Below are 12,998 nucleotides of genomic sequence, written 5' to 3'. Positions count from 1 at the left end.
ATTATATAAATTATACAAACGTGGTTTCCCAGATTTACAAAGTATTATATATTAAAATTTTGTATTGTTTAGTTTTTCATATTTAACTTTTTTTTTATCATCAACCCATGTATTTACATGAGTCTCGTAACTAATTGATTAATAAAAAAATAAAGATACCATATAATGACATGTGGAATTTAAATAATTATAAAATCTTATATAATGATATGTGACAAAAGCTTTGATAAAATGACAAGTGACAAAAAAAATCATTTATTAAAAAGGATTAGCTGAGAAAACACTAAAATTAGAAAATAATTTTTTTTTGTGGATATCAACATTTAAGGCCCACAACTGATTGGTGTGCCCCTGTATGTATGTATTTGATTTTTTAATATGAGTGATAAAGGTACATCATATTTAATTGCTTATAAACTACATTATAAATATATTTTTTTATATGAGTGATAAAGGTATATCATATTTAATTGCTTATAAACTACATTATAAATATATTTTTAGTATGAAAAACTAAAACTATGATATAGTATTAGAAAAATAAAAATACAATATTACAATCAGATAAAATAAAAATATATCATTATTTCTTGAATTTAAACAACTTTGTTTAATTTATATGTCGATGGCGCCGACGGTTATTCAAGTATATAAAAGCACAGCGGGCTGAAGATGACGTCACGATGTCACATACGACCAAATTATCTCATGTAGCCATGCTGGTAGTTTGATTGGATCAAAACACTACTTATTGGATCAATATTACATCTCATATAATGCTTTTAATTGTAAATGCATCAAGTATCCAAATACCTATTTGGCTCTTTGTAAAGGAAGTTTTAAGAAACCTAAACCCACAATCATATCTATAATTATTATTTAGTAATAATCACTAATCATTACTATGTGAAATTGTGAATAGATGTATTCGCAAAGAAATGTCGATAAGAAAGGAACCTTCGCTTTCATTGAACAAAACAGAAAATATATATATATATATATATTTTTTAAGAGCAAGATATGTTTTTTTTTATCATATAGTACTGTTATTTGTATTAAAAAAACACAGTACTTCTTGATTGCCTATAAAGCATGAAATATTTTATTTATTTTGGAAGTTATCCTGATTCAAAAATAATTTATTGTAAAAGAATCATGTTAACATTGTATATTTATATGCCTACGTCTATTGCTATGGCTATCAAAGTATCAATAGAATAAAGTTACCAAAAGTGATATAACTTCATTTGCAAATAATTTCCAAACCATCCAATGAAAGTTAATAAAAATAAATGGAATCTTTTTGCCTCCAGGATATTCATATCATGAACAAAAATAAATGTCATCAGTTTAGAAACAAAATTACAACTTTTCATAAACACTTGCCAAAAAAATAATTTTACGTTTATTAACATGGTATATTTATATGCCTATGTCTATTGTTATGGTTATCAAAGTATAAAGTTACCAACAACGATATAATTTCATTTGCAAATAATTTCCAAACCATCCAATGGAAAGTTAACAAAAATAAATGGAATCTTTTTGCCTCAAGGATATTCATATCATGAACAAAAATAAATGTCATCAGTTTAGAAATAAAATTACAACTTTTCATAAACACTTGCCAAAAAAAAAATTACGTTTATTGAGACAAAAAAATGTACAATATTTGTCAATTAATTGTTTCGTTTTATTCTCTTATTCACTAAGAGTTTGTTTGGTAGAAAGTGAATAATTTATTATTGAACCTTTAAGATGCCTTGAATATTTTAATATTTGTTTGGTAAAATTGTTGAACATATATGTTGAATGAAAAAAAGTTAAAATTATAACCTAATAAGAACAAAAATATAGAAGTCGACAATGAAGAAGTCACATGTAACCAAATTGGCAAATTGCTTGTGCATTAATGTGGACCCAAATCAAATGTGATTTCAATCTCATGGAACTTTTATGAGTATATCTTGTACATCAATTACTAAATATATCGTCTTTAACCAACTTACTTGTGGAGAGCCTTTTAACAAGTTATGTTAATGGCAGCTAACAACCTACATACTTCATTCACAATAACATTAATGTAAATAATGAGGAAAAAATTAATAGAAAACAATGAAGATAAACCAATCGAGGATAATAAACCCCTAATAAACTATTTCTTTTTCACGACCTATGATTACAGATTAAATCCATAACAATTTACGAAGCTTTAATCACAAATAAACATGACTAGTGTGAAAAAAGCAAAACTTTATTAAATTAAATCATTTGCAAAACCATATATATAGACATGAAGGGATTGAAGCCAATTCACATAATGCAAAAAATAAAAGCTAATCGCTTGAGATAAAAGGAACAAATTCAAAAAATCCAACAAATCTAACCAAAACCGAAGATGAATCAACTAGTAATGGAAGGAAATAATTACAAAAGAAAAGATGAATCAACCAATATTGAAAAGGAATCAAATAGCCCCCAAGTCGCATCATTCTTTGTAGTTTAATTGGCTTTCGGATATGTTTTTTACCAAGTGTGATTAAAAATCTCTAATTCAGTCTTTTACATGTCTATCAACAACTATCAAACAAACCCTAAATAAATAAATAAAACAACTATATATAGTTGTCTACATTAGATGATTAAGAATATATTAAGTCAAAAATAAACAAACAGCTTGCTTTTTCCACACAATTACATGTAATTTACAAAAACATAAACCATTAAACTAAACATCAAACATGTAGAATATAATAACAAATCTTTACCAAAAAGAAGTCAATAAGTCAATCCCTGCAACTTGAAACCAAACAATACTCACATGTCCTCACACACCAACCAAACACACCTACTATTTGACATAAATAATAATAATAATAATAATACCACACAAATTTACAGCCTTACTTCCATTATTTAACCTCCATTTTTACACAAATCCTCTCTTTAAAGATTGAATTTTAAATGGGACCAATTTCTCCACTTTCATGAGCTTCTTTGACTCTCTTATCATACTCATCTTCCCCTTCATCTTCTGCTTCTCCTTCCTCTTCTTTATCATCATCATCTTCATCATCATCACCCCATCCATACCCTCCAAGTGATCGGGAAACTGGTGGAGGAGATCTTGCTTCCTCCACAATTTTCATGATTTCTTCTACACTTTGTGGGGAAAATGTTGGGTTTTCCTTTCGATAATACGCAGTTTGTGCTGCTTCTGTTAGTTCCCTAGGCAAGTTCTTAACAAACCATGGATGGCTTTTGATTTCTTTTAGGGTAATTCTCTGCAACAAAACCAATACATCATATGTCACTGTTTCTTGAATTTAAACCTTTTTTCTTATGTTGACTGAGAAACTGAAAGTATACATATTATTACATACCCTTGATGCATTGGCAACGAATATCCGAGAAAGAAGATGTCTACAATCTTGAGATATATGAACATAGTCTGGGATCTTGTATTGAACAGCCATTATTCGCTGAGTAAAAAAAGAAAAGTCAAAGGTCAAAGTCTGTCAGGACTCAAGAAGAAAGAAACCTTATGCTAAAGAAACTAACTTGAATTGTCTTCCTAAAGTTTTTAGGATCTTCTTGATCTTCAAAAGGGTATGCTCCCACCAGCATCACATAGAGTGTCACTCCACAAGACCAAACATCTGCTGTCTAAACACCACAAAACCAAAGTTTGCAAACCCCAAAAACATGGTATTTTTCAAGTCTAATTGTAACTTTGAAAAAACATGTAAATCATCAACAATTATACACAGATGTCAGATGCTTTACCTTTCCATCATATTCTCTACGAGAAAGAACCTCAGGAGCAATGTATGCAGGGGTGCCCACTGTGGATTTGGGTCTGGAGTGTAGCAGTGATGACTGCATAAAACAACAACTGAAGCCATTAGCATCTGGTTTTTATTTACAAAATAAACCTAACCATGGATATACAGAATGAATTGAATACCTTTGAGTAGCCAAAATCACAAATTTTCAGCCTTGGTGCAGGGCTTCCATCTAAAAGAGTGTTTTCAAGCTTCAAATCTCTATGGCAGATTTGCTGCACATACAATTGTAATGTTTATAAAACTGAACTGATATGTAAAACTGCAAATACAATTGTAATGTCATTTTACCATGAAATGGCAGTAGTGAACTCCTGATATAAGCTGTTGGAAGAAGTATCTAGCCTGAAATAGTGATAGATAATATCAAGAAAGTGAGGAGGGAAGTAATCTCAATGAAAGGAATCTGTTTTCACTTGTTATATTTTTATGACCTCGTCTTCACTGAATCTTCCAGCATTGCAAATCCTCTCAAAAAGCTCCCCGCCTGCAGCATACTCCATCACAATAGCAAGGTGGGTGGGGGTGAGTACTACCTATTAAGTACACCGCAGATATCACGTAGAATACAATCTATGGTGTGATGAAAACTGAAAAGGATACCATCTTGATGAGTAGAAAAAACACAATAGGACAAGATTACCTCTCTAAATCGGATTATGTTTGGATGTCGAAGGGATCTATGATTGATGATTTCTCTAGCAACATTCTCATCAATCTACAACCAAAATAGAACAAAAATTCTTGTAATTAGCGTATAGTGGGTTTCAGATAAGAAAACAAGCATCTTGGAATAAGATAACATTAAAATTGAGTAAAATTAAGACTATAGATATGGGGAAAATCGTATATACCTTGTGTCCTCTTTCTATATATTTCATAGCAACAAGCTCTTTAGTAACTTTGTTCCTCATCAACCTCGCAACTCCGAAGTTCCCAGATCCTATATCCTTTACAAGCTCGTACTTCTCCATTGTTTTCTATTAATCTGAAGAAACAAAGCAAGAGAAAGGAGAGAGGAAAGAAGAACAGTGGTGCTTTCCTTCGATTCTAAACCTCCATAAGCCCTAATTACACCAAACAAAATCCAAACCCTAAGAGAGAGAAAGACGGAACTATGCTACAACTTTCGATTAAATTAGGAATCTAAGGTTTTGCGATCGGGATACTTAGAGAGTTTGAGCAAGAGATAAAACAACTGTGCTTGAATCCGATTCCTTTCTTCTATAGCAAAAGCGAAAACCCTAGTCTTGTAGCTGGCAATTAGGGTGAATTAACAGTGAGGGAGATGACGGAGGGTGTTATTAATATGGGTTTTGCTGTAAAGAGAGGAATTTGGTGAAAAAGACGTGAGATTGCGGAGGAATTAAGGAAAGTATGGAGAGAGAAAGAAAGAACATGCAACCCAGCAGCGAAAAAGGGAATGTGTTTCTGTGTGTGTGTGAGAGAGACGATCAAAATCAAGATTTTATTTGGGACAGAGAAACAGAAAATCATAAGGTATACCAGATTTAAGACTCTTTAAAATAAATACATTAAACTTACGTACAATTACATGATTGATCCGTAAGGTATACCACATTTAACACTCGGGAAGACAATGGTGGTAAATATTATATGTTTGGCTCTTTTGGTTTGAAAAATTTGTGTATGTCATTTTGTTTGATTCTATTCAGGGCCGGTCCAAGCCCAGGGCAACAAATCTTGAAGGGGCATGAATCTTTCAAAGTCTGTTATATATATTTTGTTATTCGGGCCATATTTTATTCGCTATCACGTCCAATGCATTTCAAAAAGGAGCAGTCGGAAGCACTTATTAACAATTAGACCTAATTTGACGCTGATTGGAATTTGATTTCGCACGCTTCCCACTTCTCGATCCAAGCACCAACCACGCACCCACCAATAATAATTGAAGATGACGAAGATGAAGCGTCTGGTTTATAAGGTGATGGACCATTCAAAATATCAATCTCGATCTAGTCTAATTCAAGCCAACTGTCCTGGTCTCTTCTCTCACTCTCGTTGTGTTGCTCCTCCAAATTTTGCTTCTTCTGAAGATTCAGACAATCATTCACTCTTCTAATCGGTCATATTAAAGTGAAGTTTCAAAGAGTATTTAAATGATTCGGTCCTCTTAATCGATCCATGTAAGTTTTCCCAAATATTGTAAATAGAGTTTAATCTAAGGCTGCTATAAATTTCCCTGATTTTATGAAATTTTAGTTTTCTTATATAACTAACTTACTGCGGAAAATAAGTTATCCATCAAAGCTGTAATCTTCTTGATCCAGGGCTGATATGAATTCCCTAATTTTTCGAGGTAATTTAATTTCTTAAATTTCTTGAAACTTTTATAAGGTTTTATGTTATAAGATTTTCTTAAATTTCTGATGCAATTGTTTTTTTCTTAGTTTTGATTAATCTGATGCATGTTAAATTCTAATTGAAAATCTAATATGTGCGTCCTGATTTTCAAAATCCGTTATAAGATTCTGAATTTTATAATTCTATATAATCTGATTTTGAATTTCTGATGTTGAAATTGTGATATTGAAAATCTGTAATGTGAAAATCTGATGTATCTTAAATTCTTAAGTGAATTAAGATGCTGAAGTTCTTATTTTAAAAAACTGATGTATCTTTGATACTGAAATTATGATAAGCCCCAAGTTAGCCTTGATTGCTTTTAGCAGATTTGCTTTATTAGAAGTTTTAGGGATAGTTTGGTCCTTTTTGGAATTTTTTCTGTTATTGGTTATGTGGGAGCACTAACCTTGTCTCGGGTCTATTTTTGGGACCACTTCCCTGAGTCTTGTTAGTATTTATCCCCTAGTAGGTTATTGTTTTGAGTAGCTAAGAATTGATTTGTAAAGAACTTCTTCTTTTGGAGAGTCCATTCCTCTCGAATGAATGAGAATTCTATCTTATTTTCTCATATTATTGAGTGTTTTGTTGCTGTGAATTTGTTAGAATGCTTGGGATACACGATAGATTCAACAAGGATCTATCAAATTATGATATTAAAATTCTGCTATTGAATTTCTGTTATTTGAATTCCAATGATGAAAATCTGATGTATATGAAAATGTAATAGGTTATCTGAATAATATGATGTATCAAATTTCTAAAAATCTTATGTTTATGTAATTTCTGAAAATTTGAAATGTTAATTTTGGACTAATTTATATTCTTTTCAGGTTGTGGTTATGGATACTTAACTACAGGTTGTAGTTCTCTTTGAAGTACCGTGACAACAAAGATTAAACGAATTAGGAAATTTCAAGTATCAAATGTAAATTTGTACGAAGTCTTTAACTAAAATAAAATAAGATGTATTTGGATTCCAAAAAATGAACATAGACATTGTATTAAATGAATTTTTGTATGGTTTTGTTTGTATAACCTTGATTTAAGTTGGCTATAAATTTTATTTCATTTTTGCTATATAAATTGTTTTTTATATTAGGGCATTAATTCAGTATCTTGCCCCGGGCATTGAAAATGAATAGACCGGCCCTGATTCTATTATTGACTCGTTAATCAAGCCCATGTCCTCACATGACGATACACCGCATTTCATCTTAGAGATAATGTCACTGTAGCATATGAAACTTTTTATATTTGGCTAATTTGGTCCTTCAATTTTTTTTTGTACATTAGACCACTAAACTCGTATATGGCCTATTAATTTAGTCATTTTATCAAGTTTTAAACGGTTTCCCAGTTGACATTTTATATATGTCAATTAATATATATATTTTGGCTAATCCGATGCCACGTGAGATATGTCACATCAATTAATGATATACGAAGTGAAAAGTCTTTCGTCTTCAGCTATCAAACTTCACTTGCCTTCATTATTCAGCTGAAAAAGAAACTAATTTAGGGTTGTGAAGCATTCATGTTATTGGGCTGAAGGAACAAAGAAGTTGCAGCAATGACACAATTCGAACCTAATGGAGTGTTTGCGATGGTGGAACTCAACTACCAAGGGGTATTTAATCGAAATCATTTCTCTTACATTGGTGGTGTTAAAACCATCTTTAACGATGTCGACTTTTCTTCTATGACTTATTTTGAGTTTGGGACCTTCTACGAACGTTTCATGCATGAAGACTGTAAAAAGTTTTACTATCCTGAACCAAGCAATTCCCTGATGGAAAGGCTTAATCCCATTTCAGATGACGTGGAATATGTTGCTTTCATTTTTTATGCTCATGGAATAGATGGTATAATTTCGGTTTATGTGGATCATATTGGGGTTGGTGTTGATGGGTGGATTGATGATGATGAACATGCGTCTTGTATTGATGGTGAAAGTGAAGATAACATAGATGAACTTAGGAATGTTGCCTTTGAAATTAATGAGGATGTAGTGCATATGAATAGGATATAAAATGATCCTTTTTGAGTAAGTTATGTGTTGATGATGAGGAGGATAACAACATTGTAGATGATGATAATGAGCGAGAAGTTGAACCTAACATTCAAACTCATTCCATATTTAATGAGTTATTACACTGGAAAAAAAACAAAAACCAATTCTAAGATGAGATTTAAGGGTACAAGGCAAGTAAAATCAATGTTGTGTGTAACTAATGAATATCGGTTGTGTTTTGAAAAAAAATGATACGAAAAGACTTTTGGTGAGGTGTAGCAAGGGTACTTGCACATTTAGATTATGGGCTTCATGGATGAGTGATGAAGAGAGTTTCCAAATAAAGTCACTAAAAGTTTATCATAATTGTGCTAGGAACTTCAATTTTGGATCATTGGTAATATATGCATGGATTGGGAGTCACTATACCAAATAGATTGTATAGAGTCAGAAAATAAGTGTAAGGAACCTTAGGGTAAATGTAATGATCAAGTTTGGTATCCAAGTTAGTATGGGGCAATGTAGAAGAGCAAAGAAGTATGCACTAAATCTTGTTGAAGGTAGCCTTGTTGAACATTATGGTAAGTTATGGTCATGTGGTCATGAGATTTTAAGGACAAATCCTGGGTCAACTGTGATACTAGATGTGGAGGATGGTCCAGATGGAAAGAAATATTTTAGCAAGTTCTATTGTTGTTTTCAAGGAGTTAAACAAGGTTGGATTGAAGGGTGTAGAAGGATAATAGGTCTTGATGGTTGTTTTCTTAAAGGTGTTTGTAAGGGGGAATTGCTTTGTGCTATTGGGAAGGATGAAAATGACAAGATATATCCTATTGCTTGGGCAATGGTTAATGTGGAGAACAAGCAGAATTGGAAGTGGTTTTAGAGCTTCTCATTGATGATCTAAACTTGAATTTAGGCAATGGTTACAGTTTAATGTCAGACCAACATAAGGTTAGTATTTTACATGGTAATTCATTTATATTTATTTTATACTGTCCGATTTAAACCTTTGTATTAATATAGGGTTTGATAGAGGCTGTTAAAGAGTTGCTTCCATATATAGAGCACATGCAGTGTGCTAGACATATTTGCCAGAATTTGTAGAAGAGATTCACTGGTGCCATATATCATACCTTGTTTTGGAGGGCATCTAAAGCCATAACTGAGCATGCTTTTAAAGTTGTGATGAAAGAAATTGAGACGTTGAACCCAGATGCCCATTAATATCTCATGGAGAAAGATCCTAAAACATGGTCAAGAGCTTTCTTTCAAGCTGGAAGGTGTGTGATGCAGTTGAAAATGGCTTCTCAAAAAGTTTTAATGTTGTAATAATAGATGCCAGGAATAAGCCCATAATAACCATGTTAGAGGAGTTAAGATTATACATGATGGACATAATCTACAACATGAAATTAAAGGGACAATAATGGGGAAATCATATTTGTCTAGAGATAAGAGATAAGGTGAATTTGCTTAAAAAAAAATTCAAAGGCATTATCAGGTACTACCTAGTGGATTAAACCAGTTTGAGGTAAGGGGAGCAATAGATGCATATGAGGTGGACTTAGAAAGGAAAACATGTTCATGTAGGTTGTGGCAAATGAATAGATATGGATGTGCTCATTCTGTAGCTAGCACATCCTTTCTTAACAGGGATGTAGAAGCTTATGTAGACAACATGTTTAGCATAACCACATTTAGGAAGGCATACAGTTACAAAATTGCCCCCATGAATAGCAATGACATGTGGCCAAAGACAAATTATACTCCACCATTGCCTCCTATTAGTACAAGGATGCATGGTAGGCTAGCTACTAAGAGGAAGAAATCCACTACAGAGAAAATAGGAACACACAAGGTTTCTAAGGCTGGAAATTAGAAAATCAGATGTATTATTTGCAATGAGATAGGTCACTACAAGTCCACTTGTCCACATAGAAGGCCCCAAAAGTTAAATGTGAAGAAACAGAACAAACAAAAAGCTTGTGTGAAGCAAAATGTAGGACAGGTAAAACCATTTAAAATTTAAATTTATTTACATGTGATTTATCACTAACATATTTATATAATAGGATATAGGGTAGTACAAGTGAACCACAACAACATGAAGAGGTTGAAATGACTCCATTTAAGATAGATACTACTCAAAATGATATGCAAGTTACTCCTACTGATGTTGAATCCAGTAGTGCAGGGGATTTTAGTCAGTGTATGCAATTTACTCCACCTAGAAGTTATGAAGGAGATGAGGGTGTTGTGGGTGAGGAAGTTGAGGAGGGTGGTAATGTTCAAGATGATGATGTTAATCCTAATGTCCAAGTTGTTGATAATGTTTAAATTCAAGAGGTTGTTCTTGTTATCCAAGTTCAACGGGTAATGATTAGGCCAATTTCAGAGATTTTGAAGAGGATAAGAAGAAGAAAGTCATAGAGAATATCGAAGATGAAAATAGGCAAAACAATTAGTGGTGTTGATGATCCAGGAAATTCCAAGGGAAAAGCTCTTGTAATTGATTAGTGCTTATTTTTACTTTGTATTATTTGGATTTAAAGTATGTGTGTTAGGATGATGGTAATCCGGATTTAAAGTTTATGTATTAATATGATGGTAATTTGGATTTTAAAGTTTATGTATTAGGATGATGGTAATATGCATTTATGTATGGATGGTGTCTTTTCAAGTTCACTCTTGACATAAAAGGGTATTTTGGTTATTTATGTATCGATGGTGCCTTTTTAAGTTAACTCACGACAGAAAAGGGAAATTTGGTTAATAACGGATATATGTTGCCTTTTTAATGAAACTGTTGACATGAAATGATATTTTACTCACTTATGAAAGTATGTTGCCTTTTTAAGTAAACTCATGACATGTGGCTTTGAATATTTCTGCATGGAAAATTTTGGAATAATGTGCATGTATGTGAATGTTTTATATGGTCCCGGATATGGTTCTATAATGGGTTTAAATGTCCCATTTTTCCATTATAAAAACATCCACTGACTACTAACTACAAATGGTCCCCATACATATAATGTACTTCCACATGGACCCCTTTCCCAAAATGAAAACATGCACAACAACCAATTTGATTAAATATAATTATTAGGAATACAGGCCTTGCGTATGTTTCAATAACATCTACATATGATTATACAAAATGCCATACACTTAGGACTTTGAATATTTTTTTTACATTTGTTATCATATGCCCTTTCATTAGGGACTTACCACCTTACAACATCAACACATCAAGGTTGATAGCCCCAAATTGTAACTAAAAGTAGCTTCAAAACATACAAAATTCCCATCATTATTGACTTTCTAGTCTGCCTTTACAAAAAAATACAAGGGATCCCAAAAAACAAAAGCTTACACCAACCAACCTAACTAAGTACGATCACCCCTAACTTCAAAACACATATGACCAAGCAAGCAAATAACAAGGCAACTATCATCCTATACATGCCTATTACCTTCCTTGCATCATAAACTTCTTTCTCACTCTTTGCCACCTTACACTGCTCCTGTGACAGCAAAAACTTCACTTTAGCAATCCTTCTCCTCAAATTGTTCATCTCAGACAGATCATCTTTAGCATCCAATTTCTGCTTCAGAGAATATAGAAGGTTTTTGTAGTACCCTTCTTCCTGTTCTTCATATTTCCATTAAAAGAAACTACATTTCTTCAACCTAGTCCATAAAAAACCAATAAAATTAGGGTTTGATTCACAATCACAAATCATCTACCTTTAATGTCCTAACGAAATGGGTTTGATTCACAATCACAAATCATCGTCAAGAAGAAAATAAAATTAGGATTTTTTAAGCAAACAAAATACAAATCCACCATGATCGTCCGTACAGAAAGAAACAACACAGCAAACCCTAAAATAGTAAGTTATCAAGATCAGGAGTATCAGGACCCACCATACTGTTTTGACAATTCCAGAAACACCTCCCAGGGTTTGTTATTTTCCAACACGTTCGTTCTTTAGCTGGAACGCCACAATCACAAACCTTTACCCCTTCTCAAGACTAAATATGAGTCACGTGTAGCTGATTCCTTGAGATGGATGAGCTCGAAGACATTGTTCTTCATGACGGAAATAGTCGGGGGGAAGTCTTTGACTTTTTCATAAAAGGGTAAGTAACACTTTAATGGAGGTCCGATTGAGGGTTTCAATTAATAAGCGTAGTTTCACAAGTAGACTTCTTCGACACATAAGAATCCCACGTAAGCTTATTGGACACATCAGCGTGCCACATAAGCATTGTAACCAGTAAACCTTCTATTTTTTTAGATAATGGTGTAATTAATATGTCATATATGATTTTAGTGGTCTATTGTACCAAAAAAACCTTTAAGGACCAAATTAGCCAAATGTAAAAAGTTTCATGTGCTACAGTGGCATTATCCCTTCATCTTATCCCGCGTCATATCATACGAGATGTAATCCCGCATATTACATATTAGGTGTGAGACCTGTATATTATACGGGTTGATTAAAACAAAATATTAAGTAAATGGAAATTTTATTAATATTTGAAATTTGAAATAAGTGAAAATTGTGAGAAAAAATTTAAAAAATAAATAAATAAACATGCGAAAAATAAATAAATCAAAATTACGTATTTAGTTGTTAGACTCGTGTACTAAACATGTTAATTATAACAAAATGTTAAAATTGGCGGCACAAAGATATATGATCACCTGATGACCCTGGGGTACTATTGGCCAACTATGGAGATAGATTCAGCAACATTTG

At 32.5% G+C, this 12,998-nt stretch overlaps 1 protein-coding gene across 1 annotated transcript; it reads right to left on the bottom strand.

The window, feature by feature from the left end:
* Positions 1–2,723: 2,723 nt before the first annotated feature.
* On the bottom strand, positions 2,724–5,284 carry LOC145053862 (serine/threonine-protein kinase SRK2A-like). The gene is made up of 9 exons (XM_079001976.1): positions 4,700–5,284; positions 4,489–4,563; positions 4,280–4,381; positions 4,137–4,190; positions 3,968–4,060; positions 3,787–3,879; positions 3,562–3,666; positions 3,384–3,482; positions 2,724–3,284 (listed from the first exon to the last, which is right to left on the bottom strand). The coding sequence occupies exons 1-9, from the start codon at positions 4,817–4,819 to the stop codon at positions 2,961–2,963; spliced, it is 1,065 nt and encodes a 354-aa protein (XP_078858102.1). The 5' UTR covers positions 4,820–5,284; the 3' UTR covers positions 2,724–2,960.
* Between the last annotated feature and the right edge of the window lie 7,714 nt (positions 5,285–12,998).

Source organism: Lactuca serriola, chromosome 5 (assembly GCF_051521515.1).
Source record: "Lactuca serriola cultivar US96UC23 chromosome 5, Lser_US96UC23_V15, whole genome shotgun sequence".
In the NCBI taxonomy this organism is placed as follows: Eukaryota; Viridiplantae; Streptophyta; class Magnoliopsida; order Asterales; family Asteraceae; genus Lactuca; species Lactuca serriola.
This window is presented reverse-complemented; position numbering and strand designations above follow the sequence as displayed.